Source organism: Salvelinus namaycush, chromosome 16, assembly GCF_016432855.1.
Source record: "Salvelinus namaycush isolate Seneca chromosome 16, SaNama_1.0, whole genome shotgun sequence".
In the NCBI taxonomy this organism is placed as follows: domain Eukaryota; kingdom Metazoa; phylum Chordata; class Actinopteri; order Salmoniformes; family Salmonidae; genus Salvelinus; species Salvelinus namaycush.
In genome coordinates, this window is record NC_052322.1 from 46,505,152 (window position 1) to 46,526,091 (window position 20,940).

The following is a 20,940-nucleotide window of genomic DNA, read 5'->3' on the forward strand; positions in this document are numbered from 1 at the left end:
GATGATGGTTTAGCTAGGTGTAACGTCTGTGTTGTAAGGTGTGCGTCTGTGAAAACAATCACATGACCTCTGCCTCTCCTTTAAAATGCTGGATGGATGTACGTCAAATCAATGACAATTCCCTTTCCTAGAGGCTAAAGATACTAGCAAGTACTTCAGATCAGCCACTTATAGTAGTAATAGTGTAGTAGGAATGTAGTTGTGGTATTGTCGTAGTAGTAGTAATAATATCGCCATAGTGGTAGTAGTAAAAATATATATTAAAAGGAGATTTAAAAGCCTGGTTCTCTGGTGAAACTCAAAGTAGATTCATGATAGCATTAGGACTATATCCCAAATGGTTCCCTATGTGGTGTACTTTATAGCGAATAGGGTGCCGTTTGAGACGCCAGCCTGCTCTACCCTCCCTTGTCAATGACACCTAGGGAGAAGTCGGTCCAACAGCCCGCCCGCCCTTGCGATAACGCTGCTCTCTCAAGAGCAGCTCGTTTAGAGGGGGGGGATCATGGGTAGAGGAGCTTTAAACACAACCCCGCCTTTTTCTTCGGGAGCTGGGGGCTGGATCGAGGTGGATAAAAGTCCTTAAAGGGGTTTCCTATTGCGTTGAGAAATAATACGTCAGTTAATTTTGTAGGCTACTATCTGTTGTGCTGTTGGGAGAAATGGTTTCCTCCACCACAGCGACTAGCTAGACTGCTGTGTATTAAATGTGTATGTTATGTTTGAGTTCCTCTAACCTATCGTTGCCACGGTACTGCCGTTACCTCTTGAACTAACTTTCAAACGGAGCCTAAAAATAGGACTTCTTAGCACGTTGCTTTTGATTCGCTGAGTGAAATAGGTTGTTGCTTGTCAGGTCAGTGAATTCAAGGAACAGGCGGAGTAGACGTGTGTTTTGTGTGTGTCCTACACCCTTGCTTCCTGTGCTGCTGTTGTTGGACTCGAGGTTGGATATCACATGACATCAGACTAGATTAGACTAAGTCATGTATTGAAACTGACACACGCTGCTAATCTCAACGTCGTCATGCTTAATGCTACACAAAATGGCCTCTGAGGATCTAGGGCCCCCCTCTCCCCATAATGTTAACCACTGTTACCCTATTCCCTTCACAGTGCACTACTTTTGATGATTTGATGAGAGGCCTATGGGCTTGGGTCAAACGTAGGGCACTATATAGGGAAGTAGGGTGCCAATTGTGGATGTATTTCGCTGTATTTATTCACACTACTACTGACCTGTATTCATGGGACTGTTTCGTTCTGAAATGCTTCTGCAACTAAATCCCAGCCTCAAATCCTTGCCAATCGTATTTTGTTCGATCAGAGGATTGTGAAGTGGTAGTCATTCTCAGCTTCAGCTAACATACTGAGGCTAATCTCTCAGAACATGCTGTCATGTTATTGGCTCAGTATTGTTGTTAGATTTAGGCTACATAAAAACATTTTTGGGGGGATGGGTGGGGGTGTATTGTTAAATACGTTTTTATGTATATATAATCATTTTTAACCGTGTAATAATGACTAAATGTGATAAACTACGAACAGCTTTGTCCTTCCAGATAGTCACTAGTCAGTTAACCTGACTGCCAATTATGGGATGTTTATCCTGTGCCAGGTTTGGAATAAACCACGGCGTTGGGAGATTAATGTGTGAGTGAGTAATGGGGGAGTGATTTAGAATGAATAAACCATCATGAAGCCTTAAAAGCCTAGAGGAGGAGGAGGGCCTGGGAGTGTGTGTGCTTTTTAAGTGTGTGTCCATGTCTCTCTGTGTGTGTGTGTGGCAGTGTTTAGTAATTGAAACCTGCTGTGTGTGGGGGGGGATGATGTGCTAACTGCTAATAGAGCCATCACATTGAGGTTACCAGGAGGATGTCCCAGAAGACACCCTATTCCCTATATATAGGGCACTAATTTAGACCAGGGCCCAAATACGGTACAGTATGACGCTAGGCAGAAACTGATTCTCCGATAGAAGTCTCCGATCACGCTTTGTGGGCGACGTCATGGCGACATAGGCTAGCTAAGCTCACGGGCAGAAACAGCTCATCGGACCTAACGGACGCTTCGCGCCGAACTGTGCATGCAGTTAAGTCGAACGCCTCTGGGGGTTTTAAAAGATATATATATATATTATTTTTTTAACTCTGTGGTTCAGAGGTCTCATTGAAACATGTTCTGAAGATGGAATGGGTTTATTGAAGAGCTGCTGGCTGCCTGGCTGGCTGTGTGTCTGCTAGGCTAGCCTTGTGACTCCATTACAGTAATGTGACTGGTGATGTAGCTACTGTTATCTCAGACCCTGAAGGCCACCTTCTCTTCCCCCCCCCCACCCCGCCTCCTGCTGCCTTTTTCCCTCCATTTTTTGTTTTTTTGTTCTGCCCGGAGGATGGTGGTGATTGATGTGGAATTGCTTCCAGCCTCACCTGCCCCTTCACACCCTCCACAGTACTGTTCTCTCAGAGTATTCAGTCACCAAGGCAACCGTTTATATCGGTCACACTGAGAGTCTGCTGGGGTTTTCTCACTACAGCCCGTCAATACATTACATTATAACAGTTCATTATTATGGAACGTGCTACATCGGGGCGGCAGGTAGCCTAGTGGTTAGAGCGTTGGGCCAGTAACCGAAAGGTTGCTAGATCGAATCCCCGAGCTGACAAGGTACAAATGTGTCGTTGTGCCCCTGAACAAGGCAGTTAACCCACTGTTCCTAGGCTGTCATTGTAGATAATAATTTGTTCTTAGGTGACTTGCCTAGTTAAATAAAGGTTAAATGATTAAAAAAAATGTATAACAGTTCATTATCATAGAACATGCTACATTATAATATTATAACATAACAGTTCATTAAATATAACATATAACATTATTACATTATAACATAACAGTTCATTAAATATAACATTACATTATAACATAACAGTTCATTGAAAATAACATATTACATTATAACATTATAACATAACAGTTCATTAAATATAACATATAACATGCTACATTATAACATTAAATATAACATTACATTATAACATAACAGTTCATTAAATATAACATTATAACAGTTCATTAAATATAACATAACAGTTCATTAAATATAACATTATAACATAACAGTTCATTAAATATAACATATTACATTATAACATAACAGTTCCTGTTTCAGCCACTATTTTTCCCCACTCTAATTCAGTTTGGTAATTTATGAGAATGTGTCTCGTTTTTGAGACAATTACTGGGGAAAAAAGCCTCTTTTTTTTTTTTGCTCAGAAAACAGGCCATTTACTAAAGACAGAAACCAAACATTTGCAAATGTTTAAATCCTTATTTCAGATGAAAGGTGTTATTGAACTGATCTGAATAGTGTAGCCTAGCCTATATGGTGTTTCTGTGGTTAGGTGGTGTCTATAGCACCTGTGGTGGGTCTCCCAGAGCAGAGCTGGGATTAGGTCTACAGCCGCAGTATCACAGCATAGTCCCTGTATCCTCACACCCCCAGGACAGACCTGTGATACAGTTAGGTCTACAGCCGCAGTATCACAGCATAGTCCCTGTCCCCTCACACCCCCAGGACAGACCTGTGATACAGTTAGGTCTACAGCCGCAGTATCACAGCATAGTCCCTGTCCCCTCACACCCCCAGGACAGACCTGTGATACATTTAGGTCTACAGCCGCAGTATCACAGCATAGTACCTGTCGCCTCACACCCCCAGGACAGACCTGTGATACAGTTAGGTCTACAGCCGCAGTATCACAGCATAGTCCCTGTCCCCTCACACCCCCAGGACAGACCTGTGATACAGTTAGGTCTACAGCCGCAGTATCACAGCATAGTCCCTGTCCCCTCACACCCCCAGGACAGACCTGTGATACAGTTAGGTCTACAGCCGCAGTATCACAGCATAGTCCCTGTCCCCTCACACCGCCAGGACAGACCTGTGATACAGTTAGGTCTACAGCCGCAGTATCACAGCATAGTCCCTGTATCCTCACACCCCCAGGACAGACCTGTGATACAGTTAGGTCTACAGCCGCAGTATCACAGCATAGTCCCTGTCCCCTCACACCCCCAGGACAGACCTGTGATACAGTTAGGTCTACAGCCGCAGTATCACAGCATAGTCCCTGTATCCTCACACCCCCAGGACAGACCTGTGATACAGTTAGGTCTACAGCCGCAGTATCACAGCATAGTCCCTGTCCCCTCACACCCCCAGGACAGACCTGTGATACAGTTAGGTCTACAGCCGCAGTATCACAGCATAGTCCCTGTCCCCTCACACCGCCAGGACAGACCTGTGATACAGTTAGGTCTACAGCCGCAGTATCACAGCATAGTCCCTGTATCCTCACACCCCCAGGACAGACCTGTGATACAGTTAGGTCTACAGCCGCAGTATCACAGCATAGTCCCTGTATCCTCACACCCCCAGGACAGACCTGTGATACAGTTAGGTCTACAGCCGCAGTATCACAGCATAGTACCTGTCCCCTCACACCGCCAGGACAGACCTGTGATACAGTTAGGTCTACAGCCGCAGTATCACAGCATAGTCCCTGTCCCCTCACACCCCCAGGACAGACCTGTGATACAGTTAGGTCTACAGCCGCAGTATCACAGCATAGTCCCTGTCCCCTCACACCCCCAGGACAGACCTGTGATACAGTTAGGTCTACAGCCGCTGTATCACAGCATAGTCCCTGTCCCCTCACACCCCCAGGACAGACCTGTGATACAGTTAGGTCTACAGCCGCAGTATCACAGCATAGTCCCTGTCCCCTCACACCCCCAGGACAGACCTGTGATACAGTTAGGTCTACAGCCGCAGTATCACAGCATAGTCCCTGTATCCTCACACCCCCAGGACAGACCTGTGATACAGTTAGGTCTACAGCCGCAGTATCACAGCATAGTCCCTGTCCCCTCACACCCCCAGGACAGACCTGTGATACAGTTAGGTCTACAGCCGCAGTATCACAGCATAGTCCCTGTATCCTCACACCCCCAGGACAGACCTGTGATACAGTTAGGTCTACAGCCGCAGTATCACAGCATAGTCCCTGTCCCCTCACACCCCCAGGACAGACCTGTGATACAGTTAGGTCTACAGCCGCAGTATCACAGCATAGTACCTGTCCCCTCACACCCCCAGGACAGACCTGTGATACAGTTAGGTCTACAGCCGCAGTATCACAGCATAGTCCCTGTCCCCTCACACCCCCAGGACAGACCTGTGATACAGTTAGGTCTACAGCCGCAGTATCACAGCATAGTCCCTGTCCCCTCACACCCCCAGGACAGACCTGTGATACAGTTAGGTCTACAGCCGCAGTATCACAGCATAGTCCCTGTCCCCTCACACCCCCAGGACAGACCTGTGATACAGTTAGGTCTACAGCCGCAGTATCACAGCATAGTCCCTGTCCCCTCACACCCCCAGGACAGACCTGTGATACAGTTAGGTCTACAGCCGCAGTATCACAGCATAGTCCCTGTCCCCTCACACCCCCAGGACAGACCTGTGATACAGTTAGGTCTACAGCCGCAGTATCACAGCATAGTCCCTGTCCCCTCACACCCCCAGGACAGACCTGTGATACAGTTAGGTCTACAGCCGCTGTATCACAGCATAGTCCCTGTATCCTCACACCCCCAGGACAGACCTGTGATACAGTTAGGTCTACAGCCGCAGTATCACAGCATAGTCCCTGTCCCCTCACACCCCCAGGACAGACCTGTGATACAGTTAGGTCTACAGCCGCAGTATCACAGCATAGTCCCTGTCCCCTCACACCCCCAGGACAGACCTGTGATACAGTTAGGTCTACAGCCGCTGTATCACAGCATAGTCCCTGTATCCTCACACCCCCAGGACAGACCTGTGATACAGTTAGGTCTACAGCCGCAGTATCACAGCATAGTCCCTGTCCCCTCACACCCCCAGGACAGACCTGTGATACAGTTAGGTCTACAGCCGCAGTATCACAGCATAGTCCCTGTCCCCTCACACCCCCAGGACAGACCTGTGATACAGTTAGGTCTACAGCCGCAGTATCACAGCATAGTCCCTGTCCCCTCACACCCCCAGGACAGACCTGTGATACAGTTAGGTCTACAGCCGCAGTATCACAGCATAGTCCCTGTCCCCTCACACCCCCAGGACAGACCTGTGATACAGTTAGGTCTACAGCCGCAGTATCACAGCATAGTCCCTGTCCCCTCACACCCCCAGGACAGACCTGTGATACAGTTAGGTCTACAGCCGCAGTATCACAGCATAGTCCCTGTCCCCTCACACCCCCAGGACAGACCTGTGATACAGTTAGGTCTACAGCCGCAGTATCACAGCATAGTCCCTGTCCCCTCACACCCCCAGGACAGACCTGTGATACAGTTAGGTCTACAGCCGCAGTATCACAGCATAGTCCCTGTCCCCTCACACCCCCAGGACAGACCTGTGATACAGTTAGGTCTACAGCCGCAGTATCACAGCATAGTCCCTGTCCCCTCACACCCCCAGGACAGACCTGTGATACAGTTAGGTCTACAGCCGCAGTATCACAGCATAGTCCCTGTCCCCTCACACCCCCAGGACAGACCTGTGATACAGTTAGGTCTACAGCCGCAGTATCACAGCATAGTCCCTGTCCCCTCACACCCCCAGGACAGACCTGTGATACAGTTAGGTCTACAGCCGCAGTATCACAGCATAGTCCCTGTCCCCTCACACCCCCAGGACAGACCTGTGATACAGTTAGGTCTACAGCCGCAGTATCACAGCATAGTCCCTGTCCCCTCACACCCCCAGGACAGACCTGTGATACAGTTAGGTCTACAGCCGCAGTATCACAGCATAGTCCCTGTATCCTCACACCCCCAGGACAGACCTGTGATACAGTTAGGTCTACAGCCGCTGTATCACAGCATAGTCCCTGTCCCCTCACACCCCCAGGACAGACCTGTGATACAGTTAGGTCTACAGCCGCAGTATCACAGCATAGTCCCTGTCCCCTCACACCCCCAGGACAGACCTGTGATACAGTTAGGTCTACAGCCGCAGTATCACAGCATAGTCCCTGTATCCTCACACCCCCAGGACAGACCTGTGATACAGTTAGGTCTACAGCCGCAGTATCACAGCATAGTCCCTGTCCCCTCACACCCCCAGGACAGACCTGTGATACAGTTAGGTCTACAGCCGCAGTATCACAGCATAGTCCCTGTCGCCTCACACCCCCAGGACAGACCTGTGATACAGTTAGGTCTACAGCCGCAGTATCACAGCATAGTCCCTGTCCCCTCACACCCCCAGGACAGACCTGTGATACAGTTAGGTCTACAGCCGCAGTATCACAGCATAGTCCCTGTCCCCTCACACCCCCAGGACAGACCTGTGATACAGTTAGGTCTACAGCCGCAGTATCACAGCATAGTCCCTGTCCCCTCACACCCCCAGGACAGACCTGTGATACAGTTAGGTCTACAGCCGCAGTATCACAGCATAGTCCCTGTCCCCTCACACCCCCAGGACAGACCTGTGATACAGTTAGGTCTACAGCCGCAGTATCACAGCATAGTCCCTGTCCCCTCACACCCCCAGGACAGACCTGTGATACAGTTAGGTCTACAGCCGCAGTATCACAGCATAGTCCCTGTCCCCTCACACCCCCAGGACAGACCTGTGATACAGTTAGGTCTACAGCCGCAGTATCACAGCATAGTCCCTGTATCCTCACACCCCCAGGACAGACCTGTGATACAGTTAGGTCTACAGCCGCAGTATCACAGCATAGTCCCTGTCCCCTCACACCCCCAGGACAGACCTGTGATACAGTTAGGTCTACAGCCGCAGTATCACAGCATAGTACCTGTCCCCTCACACCCCCAGGACAGACCTGTGATACAGTTAGGTCTACAGCCGCAGTATCACAGCATAGTCCCTGTATCCTCACACCCCCAGGACAGACCTGTGATACAGTTAGGTCTACAGCCGCAGTATCACAGCATAGTCCCTGTCCCCTCACACCCCCAGGACAGACCTGTGATACAGTTAGGTCTACAGCCGCAGTATCACAGCATAGTCCCTGTCCCCTCACACCGCCAGGACAGACCTGTGATACAGTTAGGTCTACAGCCGCAGTATCACAGCATAGTCCCTGTCCCCTCACACCCCCAGGACAGACCTGTGATACAGTTAGGTCTACAGCCGCTGTATCACAGCATAGTCCCTGTATCCTCACACCCCCAGGACAGACCTGTGATACAGTTAGGTCTACAGCCGCTGTATCACAGCATAGTCCCTGTATCCTCACACCCCCAGGACAGACCTGTGATACAGTTAGGTCTACAGCCGCTGTATCACAGCATAGTCCCTGTATCCTCACACCCCCAGGACAGACCTGTGATACAGTTAGGTCTACAGCCGCTGTATCACAGCATAGTCCCTGTATCCTCACACCCCCAGGACAGACCTGTGATACAGTTAGGTCTACAGCCGCTGTATCACAGCATAGTCCCTGTCCCCTCACACCCCCAGGACAGACCTGTGATACAGTTAGGTCTACAGCCGCAGTATCACAGCATAGTCCCTGTCCCCTCACACCCCCAGGACAGACCTGTGATACAGTTAGGTCTACAGCCGCAGTATCACAGCATAGTCCCTGTCCCCTCACACCCCCAGGACAGACCTGTGATACAGTTAGGTCTACAGCCGCAGTATCACAGCATAGTCCCTGTCCCCTCACACCCCCAGGACAGACCTGTGATACAGTTAGGTCTACAGCCGCAGTATCACAGCATAGTCCCTGTCCCCTCACACCCCCAGGACAGACCTGTGATACAGTTAGGTCTACAGCCGCAGTATCACAGCATAGTCCCTGTATCCTCACACCCCCAGGACAGACCTGTGATACAGTTAGGTCTACAGCCGCAGTATCACAGCATAGTCCCTGTCCCCTCACACCCCCAGGACAGACCTGTGATACAGTTAGGTCTACAGCCGCAGTATCACAGCATAGTCCCTGTATCCTCACACCCCCAGGACAGACCTGTGATACAGTTAGGTCTACAGCCGCTGTATCACAGCATAGTCCCTGTATCCTCACACCCCCAGGACAGACCTGTGATACAGTTAGGTCTACAGCCGCAGTATCACAGCATAGTCCCTGTCCCCTCACACCCCCAGGACAGACCTGTGATACAGTTAGGTCTACAGCCGCAGTATCACAGCATAGTCCCTGTATCCTCACACCCCCAGGACAGACCTGTGATACAGTTAGGTCTACAGCCGCAGTATCACAGCATAGTCCCTGTCCCCTCACACCCCCAGGACAGACCTGTGATACAGTTAGGTCTACAGCCGCAGTATCACAGCATAGTCCCTGTCCCCTCACACCCCCAGGACAGACCTGTGATACAGTTAGGTCTACAGCCGCAGTATCACAGCATAGTCCCTGTATCCTCACACCCCCAGGACAGACCTGTGATACAGTTAGGTCTACAGCCGCAGTATCACAGCATAGTCCCTGTATCCTCACACCCCCAGGACAGACCTGTGATACAGTTAGGTCTACAGCCGCAGTATCACAGCATAGTCCCTGTCCCCTCACACCCCCAGGACAGACCTGTGATACAGTTAGGTCTACAGCCGCTGTATCACAGCATAGTCCCTGTATCCTCACACCCCCAGGACAGACCTGTGATACAGTTAGGTCTACAGCCGCAGTATCACAGCATAGTCCCTGTCCCCTCACACCCCCAGGACAGACCTGTGATACAGTTAGGTCTACAGCCGCAGTATCACAGCATAGTCCCTGTCCCCTCACACCCCCAGGACAGACCTGTGATACAGACACCCACAAGGGTGAGAGATGGATTTTGGTCCGTGTACTGTGTGTCTCTGTATATAAGGTGTGTGTGTGTGTGTGTGTGTGTGTGTCTCCTGTGTGTATAAGGTGTGTGTGTCTCTGTATATAAGGTGTGTGTGTGTCTTCTGTGTGTGTGTCTGTATATAAGTGTGTGTGTGTGTCTTCTGTGTGTATAAGGTGTGTGTGTCTCTGTATATAAGTGTGTGTGTGTGTGTGTGTATATAAGGTGTTTGTGTCTCTACGGCCCAGCGGTCGTCGTGGTAACTCATCATTAGGTGATTAATAGTAGCCGTGGCGACTGCTGGGCTGTAATCAACCCTGGTGTTTGTGTTGAAGCTGAAAACAAGAGCAGCTGCCCTGTCAGTTGGTGTACAACAAACACACACACACACACACGCAGTAACGCACTGCGTACACTCACACACGTAAACGCGCACACGCACACACACACTCTCCAGATAACAAGCTGCGGGTCATGTCGAGGAAGAGTCCGTACTCTTATCAACCATGTCACTGTATTCTGTCAAAAGCCTCTCCTCTCATCCTCTGGTTTCTCTCATTCATCTTTCCTGTAAACGCTATGCATGAACTATTTCTAGGTGATCTCAGGGGGACTGTAATAACTATTTCTGTAATAACTATTTATAGGTGATCTCAGGGGGACTGTAATAACTATTTCTAGGTGATCTCAGGGGGACTGTAATAACTATTTCTGTAATAACTATTTATAGGTGATCTCAGGGGGACTGTAATAACTATTTCTAGGTGATCTCAGGGGGACTAATAACTATTTATAGGTGATCTCAGGGGGACTAATAACTATTTATAGGTGATCTCAGGGGGACTGTAATGACTATTTCTAGGTGATCTCAGGGGGACTGTAATAACTATTTATAGGTGATCTCAGGGGGACTGTAATAACTATTTCTAGGTGATCTCAGGGGGACTGTAATAACTATTTCTAGGTGATCTCAGGGGGACTAATAACTATTTCTAGGTGATCTCAGGGGGACTAATAACTATTTCTAGGTGATCTCAGGGGGACTGTAATAACTATTTCTAGGTGATCTCAGGGGGACTAATAACTATTTCTAGGTGATCTCAGGGGGACTGTAATAACTATTTCTAGGTGATCTCAGGGGGACTGTAATAACTATTTCTAGGTGATCTCAGGGGACTGTAATAACTATTTCTAGGTGATCTCAGGGGGACTGTAATAACTATTTCTAGGTGATCTCAGGGGGACTGTAATAACTATTTCTAGGTGATCTCAGGGGGACTGTAATAACTATTTCTAGGTGATCTCAGGGGGACTGTAATAACTATTTCTAGGTGATCTCAGGGGGACTGTAATAAATATTTCTAGGTGATCTCAGGGGGACTGTAATAAATATTTCTAGGTGATCTCAGGGGGACTGTAATAACTATTTCTAGGTGATCTCAGGGGACTGTATGAACTATTTCTAGGTGATCTCAGGGGGACTGTAATAACTATATCTAGGTGATCTCAGGGGGACTGTAATAACTATTTCTAGGTGATCTCAGGGGGACTGTAATAACTATTTCTAGGTGATCTCAGGGGGACTGTAATAACTATTTCTAGGTGATCTCAGGGGGACTGTAATAACTATTTCTAGGTGATCTCAGGGGGACTGTAATAACTATTTCTAGGTGATCTCAAGGGGACTGTAATAACTATTTCTAGGTGATCTCAGGGGGACTGTAATAACTATTTCTAGGTGATCTCAGGGGGACTGTAATAACTATTTCTAGGTGATCTCAGGGGGACTGTAATAACTATTTCTAGGTGATCTCAGGGGGACTAATAACTATTTCTAGGTGATCTCAGGGGGACTGTAATAACTATTTCTAGGTGATCTCAGGGGGACTGTAATAACTATATCTAGGTGATCTCAGGGGACTGTATGAACTATTTCTAGGTGATCTCAGGGGGACTGTAATAACTATTTCTAGGTGATCTCAGGGGGACTGTAATAACTATTTCTAGGTGATCTCAGGGGGACTGTAATAACTATTTCTAGGTGATCTCAGGGGGACTGTAATAACTATTTCTAGGTGATCTCAGGGGGACTGTATGAACTATTTCTAGGTGATCTCAGGGGGACTGTAATAACTATTTCTAGGTGATCTCAGGGGGACTGTAATAACTATTTCTAGGTGATCTCAGGGGGACTGTAATAACTATTTCTAGGTGATCTCAGGGGGACTGTAATAACTATTTCTAGGTGATCTCAGGGGGACTGTAATAACTATATCTAGGTGATCTCAGGGGACTGTATGAACTATTTCTAGGTGATCTCAGGGGGACTGTAATAACTATTTCTAGGTGATCTCGGGGGACTGTAATAACTATTTCTAGGTGATCTCAGGGGGACTGTAATAACTATTTCTAGGTGATCTCAGGGGGACTGTAATAACAATTTCTAGGTGATCTCAGGGGGACTGTAATAACTATTTCTAGGTGATCTCAGGGGGACTGTAATAACTATTTCTAGGTGATCTCAGGGGACTGTATGAACTATTTCTAGGTGATCTCAGGGGGACTGTAATAACTATTTCTAGGTGATCTGTAATAACTATTTCTAGGTGATCTCAGGGGGACTGTAATAACTATTTCTAGGTGATCTCAGGGGGACTAATAACTATTTCTAGGTGATCTCAGGGGGACTGTAATAACTATTTCTAGGTGATCTCAGGGGACTGTATGAACTATTTCTAGGTGATCTCAGGGGGACTAATAACTATTTCTAGGTGATCTCAGGGGGACTGTAATAACTATTTCTAGGTGATCTGTAATAACTATTTCTAGGTGATCTCAGGGGGACTAATAACTATTTCTAGGTGATCTCAGGGGGACTGTGATAACTATTTCTAGGTGATCTCAGGGGGACTGTAATAACTATTTCTAGGTGATCTCAGGGGGACTGTAATAACTATTTCTAGGTGATCTCAGGGGGACTGTAATAACTATTTCTAGGTGATCTCAGGGGGACTGTAATAACTATTTCTAGGTGATCTCAGGGGGACTGTAATAACTATTTCTAGGTGATCTCAGGGGGACTGTAATAACTATTTCTGTAATAACTATTTCTAGGTGATCTCAGGGGGACTGTAATAACTATTTCTAGGTGATCTCAGGGGGACTGTAATAACTATTTCTAGGTGATCTCAGGGGGACTGTAATAACTATAGGTGATCTCAGGGGACTGTAATAACTATTTCTAGGTGATCTCAGGGGGACTGTAATAACTATTTCTAGGTGATCTCAGGGGGACTGTAATAACTATTTCTAGGTGATCTCAGGGGGACTGTAATAACTATTTCTAGGTGATCTCAGGGGGACTGTAATAACTATTTCTAGGTGATCTCAGGGGGACTGTAATAACTATTTCTAGGTGATCTCAGGGGGACTGTAATAACTATTTCTGTAATAACTATTTCTAGGTGATCTCAGGGGGACTGTAATAACTATTTCTAGGTGATCTCAGGGGGACTGTAATAACTATTTCTAGGTGATCTCAGGGGGACTGTAATAGCTATTTCTAGGTGATCTCAGGGGACTGTAATAACTATTTCTAGGTGATCTCAGGGGGACTGTAATAACTATTTCTAGGTGATCTCAGGGGGACTGTAATAACTATTTCTAGGTGATCTCAGGGGGACTGTAATAACTATTTCTAGGTGATCTCAGGGGGACTGTAATAACTATTTCTAGGTGATCTCAGGGGGACTGTAATAACTATTTCTAGGTGATCTCAGGGGACTGTAATAACTATTTCTAGGTGATCTCAGGGGACTGTAATAACTATTTCTAGGTGATCTCAGGGGACTGTAATAACTATTTCTAGGTGATCTCAGGGGGACTGTAATAACTATTTCTAGGTGATCTCAGGGGGACTGTAATAACTATTTCTAGGTGATCTCAGGGGGACTGTAATAACTATTTCTAGGTGATCTCAGGGGGACTGTAATAACTATTTCTAGGTGATCTCAGGGGGACTGTAATAACTATTTCTAGGTGATCTCAGGGGGACTGTAATAACTATTTCTAGGTGATCTCAGGGGGACTGTAATAACTATTTCTAGGTGATCTCAGGGGGACTAATAACTATTTCTAGGTGATCTCAGGGGGACTGTAATAACTATTTCTGTAATAACTATTTCTAGGTGATCTCAGGGGGACTGTAATAACTATTTCTAGGTGATCTCAGGGGGACTGTAATAACTATTTCTAGGTGATCTCAGGGGGACTGTAATAACTATTTCTGTAATAACTATTTCTAGGTGATCTCAGGGGGACTGTAATAACTATTTCTAGGTGATCTCAGGGGGACTGTAATAACTATTTCTAGGTGATCTCAGCGGGACTGTAATAACTATTTCTAGGTGATCTCAGGGGACTCATAAACCGCACTCCCGGTGTTTATATTGGGTTAAAACAATACATTCAAAAGATCCATAAATGTATAATTCTTGTTCAATTTATTCTACATTGAGGTTTTTCTTTGGTTATTTTTAAGCTATCTGGAATTAATGCGTAAACTTAAGCTTTCGGGCCTAATTTTATGCTCGCCAAATAAGCCTACAAAAAATAACCCTTAATCACCAAACACTTTTGGGAACGGACAGAGCAATTTCCTGTCTATCCCCTGAGATGAGAAGGACAATGTCCTGTTGTTTAATTCAAATATAAGAAAATCTGCGAAATGGAGAGTTGAAAATAAAGAGAAGGGAGGACCAGAAAAGTTATGTTTGGGAAAGATGTGTTGAAATGATACAGCAGGAGGATAACAGTGCCTATATTGTGTTTGGGAAAGATGTGTTGAAATGATAAAGCAGGATAACAGTGCCTATGTTGTGTTTGGGAAAGATGTGTTGAAATGATAAAGCAGGATAACAGTGCCTATGTTGTGTTTGGGAAAGATGTGTTGAAATGATAAAGCAGGAGGATAATAGTGCCTATGTTATGTGGTGAGTGAGGCGCTATACAAATTCGACAGTCACAAGACGGGAACTTCAAATAGTCTTATGGGAGGTCAAATGGAATTGTAACCAAGTGTTCAGATGGGTTAAATGGAAACTGAAATCTGGACACAGACTGTAGGCCTATAAGCTCTGTCTGCATTTTTGAATGAGCATGCAGATGCATGCAGTCTGTAGAGTTGCTGCCCCTAATGCATCATAAAAGCTGATAGTATTTCAACCACAAAATATGTATCTTATCAGAAACACACTGGGTCGTTTTCACAGCTTTCTATTTCCTCATAACCGGTCAAACTGATGTCATTTGGACATTTTGTCCAGAATTATTATATATTTTTTCTTCCCCCAAATGTTTTAATTTGAAGAGTTATTGCATTTTCTCCCCGGTCCCTAAACGTCTTTGCTCCACAAAACAAGCAGACATGACAGAGAAACAATGTCAGCTAGATTGAAGCATTCGTTCTATAATGTATGACATTATTCTGGTGAGTAAGAGTTTATTTAGTCTTCTAGGTTAACATATAATGACAGAATAGAACAGAACATGCGACGTAGTCTGTCATTTTCCGGGACCGATTTTGGCTCGTGAGCACTACTTTCAGAACTACTGGCTAAAAAGTATACATAAGTACAGGACAATCCCTTATAATTGAAACCATAACAAAGCAGAACCCCACCCCTGTTTTGGTAAACAGCTGAGGGATGGGCCTGGAGAAATGTAACCGCTCTCAAATTCAGTGTGTATTCTTTTATTTAACTAGGCAAGTCCGTTAAGAACAATTTCCTATTTACAATGACGGCCTACCGGGGAACAGTGGGTTAACTGCCTTGTTCAGGGGCAGAACGACAGATTTTTACCTTGTCAGCTCGGGGATTCGATGAAGCAACCTTTCGGTTACTGGCCCAACGGTAGGCAGAGCTATGGATACAATGACTGACCATTCATGAGATCAACATTTTATAGTTTTAGCAATTGTTTTGAGGATATACTATGTTAACATTTACATTGTTTACAAACACTAGAGTAAAACAAGCTTATATTGGGTTGTGATGGGGTGGGTACGACAGTTGAACTATGCTCACAAGGCATTTACACGTTATATTATTCAAGAATCAATGAATATGTCGTACCCACCCCATCACAAGCCAATATAAGCTTGTTTTACTCTAGTGTTTGTAAACAATGTAAATGTTAACATAGTATATCCTCAAAACAATTGCTAAAACTATAAAATGTTGATCTCATGAATGGTCAGTCATTGTATCCATAGCTCTAAAAATGGATGTAGCAATTAAGCATTCTAGCTTCAAAGACATGTTCCGGAACTTTTAGCAACTAGTATTTATTTATTTATTTTATTTGTTTACTCCCACTTTCTTCTGGATGAGTCATTATGTAGTGCAGAATTACTGTTTTACCTCAACTAGACCAGGATTCCCTAGTTTGAAAGTGACTTTCTGGAAGCATTTTTCCCACACGTGGGCCAGCACCCTGGCAATTTGAGTTTCTGCCAATGTGCTGCAGCCTCTTGCCATTTGAGTAACCGCTGCTAGCAAGATGCACACACAGCCGAATGAGCAATGTCGCGGTGCACATATGTGACATAATACGTAATTGTCTGGGACCACTTTTGGCTTGCGAGCGCAAATTTTAGAACACGTGACAAAAAATATATAAAAGTACCGGAGAATCTCTTACATGGGATTAGACATGACTAGGAGACAGCAGCAGATTAGCAACACGACATGACTAGAAGACAGCAGCAGATTAGCAACACGACATGACTAGGAGACAGCAGCAGATTAGCAACACGACATGACTAAGAGACAGCTGCAGATTAGCGACATGACTAGGAGACAGCAGCAGATTAGCAACACGACATGACTAGGAGACAGCAGCAGATTAGCAACACGCCATGACTAGGAGACAGCTGCAGATTAGCAACACGACATGACTAGGAGACAGCAGCAGATTAGCAACACGACATGACTAGGAGACAGCAGCAGATTAGCAACATGACTAGGAGACAGCAGCAGATTAGCGACATGACTAGGAGACAGCTGCAGATTAGCGACATGACTAGGAGACAGCTGCAGATTAGCGACATGACTAGGAGACAGCAGCAGATTAGCAACACGACATGACTAGGAGACAGCTGCAGATTAGCAACACAACATGACTAGGAGACAGCAGCAGATTAGCAACACGACATGACTAGGAGACAGCAGCAGATTAGCAACACGACATGACTAGGAGACAGCAGCAGATTAGCGACATGACTAGGAGACAGCAGCAGATTAGCAACACGACATGACTAGGAGACAGCTGGAGATTAGCAACACGACATGACTAGGAGACAGCAGCAGATTAGCAACACGACATGACTAGGAGACAGATTAGCGACATGACTAGGAGACAGCAGCAGATTAGCGACATGACTAGGAGACAGCAGCAGATTAGCGACATGACTAGGAGACAGCAGCAGATTAGCAACACGACATGACTAGGAGACAGCAGCAGATTAGCAACATGACTAGGAGACAGCAGCAGATTAGCAACACGACATGACTAGGAGACAGCTGCAGATTAGCGACATGACTAGGAGACAGCAGCAGTAGTCAGCCCATAACCAAATAGACTGCAGGCATGGCTGGAGACAAACTGAGCCAGTCTCAGCACTAGACCTCGTTTCAAATAGTATTTGAAATCATTTCAAATAGGCTACTTAAGCTGTGCTCGATTGAGCTTGTCTGGCACGATGGATCCAATAGATTTCAAGAAGTGTCTGAACCAAGCTCTGTAGCAGCTCCCCCTCCCCTCCCCTGGTACTCGTCTGTCAGGGAAGAGCCCAGTAGAGGCCTCTAGACTATGGGCTCTGTAGCAGCTCCCCCCCCCCCCCCCCCTCCCCTGGTACTCATCTGTCAGGGAAGAGCCCAGTAGAGGCCTCTAGACTATGGGCTCTGTAGCAGCTCCCCCCCCCCCCCCCCCCCCCTCCCCTGGTACTCATCTGTCAGGGAAGAGCCCAGTAGAGGCCTCTAGACTGTGGGCTCTGTAGCAGCTTTCCCCCCCCCCCCCCCCCCCCCCTCTCCTGGTACTCGTCTGTCAGGGAAGAGCCCAGTAGAGGCCTCTAGACTATGGGCTCTGTAGCAGCTCCCCCCCCCCCCCTCCCCTGGTACTCGTCTGTCAGGGAAGAGCCCAGTAGAGGCCTCTAGACTATGGGCTCTGTAGCAGCCCCCCCCCCTCCCTCCCCTGGTACTCGTCTGTCAGAGAAGAGCCCAGTAGAGGCCTCTAGACTATGGGCTCTGTAGCAGCCCCCCCCCTCCCTCCCCTGGTACTCGTCTGTCAGAGAAGAGCCCAGCGGTATGCTGCACAAAGAAAGCCTGTAGAACTAATGTGTGTTCCAAATGGTGCCCTATTCCCTATATAGTGCACTACTTTTGACCAGAGCCCTATTCCCTATATAGTGCACTACTTTTGACCAGAGCCCAGCTCCTGACAGAAAGGCGATCTTGGCATGTTGAATTATTATCCTGTCCATTAATGTCCCTTTTTCCTGTCTGTCTTCCCTCTTCTTTCTTCACAGCTTTTCTGGAACACTGGGGTTGTTGGTGTGGCTGAATTTTCCCTGGATTTGATTGGTCAATTCAGAAGACTGAAGCCCAGGCTGACAGTCTACCTTTCACGGAGGCCCAGCCGTGAGAGGACTGAGGAAGGCACGTGGCGAATCATGACCGCGGACAAAGACAAGCCAGACAGGGAGAAGGACAGGGACAGAGACCGAGACAGGGAGCGGGACAGAGAGAGGGACAGAGACCGGGACAAGAGGGACAAAGCATCCAGGGAGAGCGAGAGCTCACGACCACGCCGTAGCTGCACGCTGGAGGGCGGCGCTAAGAACTACGCGGAGAGCGAGGACGAGGATAACGAGAACGGTGGAGGGGCCGGGGGAGTAGGCGGGGTCAACATGGGGATGGGGGAGGAGTCAGGGAAGAAGGGAAAGAAGAAGATGATCAAGAAGAAGTCTAGGTATGAGCGGATGGAGAACGGAGAGATCACTTCCTTCATTACTGAAGACGACGTTGTTTACAGACCTGGCGGTAAGTTCAATTCATTGTTGTTATTAAGTTTAAAGTCTCTTCATCTGTTTGCCAACATAGTAGTGTTTGCTTTTCTCCTGAAAGAAGCCTCAGTCCAAGAGATACAGCCTCGGCCTGTAGACAAGTACGACGATACATTGAACAATACAACTTTATTGTTCAATGCGCATTGTAAATATGTATATTTGCCATACATTGTTTTTATTCCCCTGTCTAATTGGTAGCAGACAAGTTTGAGACACATTCCTCAAATCCAGAGACAAAAATATGACATTATTTCCTCGTTGATGGTAGGACGTTTCCCCCCTTTTTAAAATAGCAAACTAAAGAATTCTACTCTTTAATATCTTTGTTTTCTGATACGTTCTTATACTAAAACAATTATTATTATACCCAGGGTTGGGCTTAGGATCAATGAGTTAGCCAGCTAACTTTTATAAACAAACAGAAATGACTATTGATTATCTGGTTCGTTAGGAAAGCTTAACTAAGATGTGTTTTTGGTTGTTTGCCTATTTCAAGATTATCTTTAAAAAAAATAAAAAAACACTTAAGTTATTTCAGAATATTTAGGCAAGTTAGCAGGCTAAGTCATTGATCTTAATTTGTAGTATACCTATGTGTTTTGGCCCAGTTTGCTTTGTGATGTCCTGTTCCACAGTGGAATGAATAGTTTACCAGTTTACCACACTGATTAGCTTGAAGGTCTACTGGTTTTGGTCTTGAAAAAGTAACCAGATTTTCACTAGAATCAGAATACCTCTGTAGGCTATGCAACAGAACAATAGCATGTAGGCTATGCAACAGAACAATAGCATGTAGGCTATGCAACAGGACAATAGCATGTAGGCTATGCAACAGGACAATAGCATGTAGGCTATGCAACAGGACAATAGCATGTAGGCTATGCAACAGAACAATAGCATGTAGGCTATGCAACAGGACAATAGCATGTAGGCTATGCAACAGGACAATAGCATGTAGGCTATGCAACAGAACAATAGCATGTAGGCTATGCAACAGACCAATAGCATGTAGGCTATGCAACAGGACAATAGCATGTAGGCTATGCAACAGAACAATAGCATGTAGGCTATGCAACAGAACAATAGCATGTAGGCTATGCAACAGAACAATAGCATGTAGGCTATGCAACAGAACAATAGCATGTAGGCTATGCAACAGGACAATAGCATGTAGGCTATGCAACAGGACAATAGCATGTAGGCTATGCAACAGGACAATAGCATGTAGGCTATGCAACAGGACAATAGCATGTAGGCTATGCAACAGACCAATAGCATGTAGGCTATGCAACAGGACAATAGCATGTAGGCTATGCAACAGGACAATAGCATGTAGGCTATGCAACAGGACAATAGCATGTAGGCTATGCAACAGAACAATAGCATGTAGGCTATGCAACAGGACAATAGCATGTAGGCTATGCAACAGGACAATAGCATGTAGGCTATGCAACAGAACAATAGCATGTAGGCTATGCAACAGAACAATAGCATGTAGGCTATGCAACAGAACAATAGCATGTAGGCTATGCAACAGGACAATAGCATGTAGGCTATGCAACAGGACAATAGCATGTAGGCTATGCAACAGAACAATAGCATGTAGGCTATGCAACAGACCAATAGCATGTAGGCTATGCAACAGGACAATAGCATGTAGGCTATGCAACAGGACAATAGCATGTAGGCTATGCAACAGAACAATAGCATGTAGGCTATGCAACAGAACAATAGCATGTAGGCTATGCAACAGAACAATAGCATGTAGGCTATGCAACAGGACAATAGCATGTAGGCTATGCAACAGGACAATAGCATGTAGGCTATGCAACAGGACAATAGCATGTAGGCTATGCAACAGGACAATAGCATGTAGGCTATGCAACAGACCAATAGCATGTAGGCTATGCAACAGGACAATAGCATGTAGGCTATGCAAC

At 46.3% G+C, this 20,940-nt stretch overlaps 1 protein-coding gene across 4 annotated transcripts in view; it reads left to right on the forward strand.

The window, feature by feature from the left end:
- The window catches only part of LOC120061508 (arginine-glutamic acid dipeptide repeats protein-like), a 348,162-nt gene that overhangs the window by 112,329 nt on the left and 214,893 nt on the right, over nt 1–20,940 (forward strand). For all 4 annotated transcript variants that reach the window (XM_039011392.1, XM_039011391.1, XM_039011389.1 and 1 more), the window contains exon 2: nt 18,461–18,974. In XM_039011392.1, coding sequence (XP_038867320.1) covers nt 18,605–18,974 — 370 coding nt within the window. In that variant the 5' untranslated portion in view covers nt 18,461–18,604. The remainder of the gene's footprint in view (nt 1–18,460; nt 18,975–20,940) is intronic.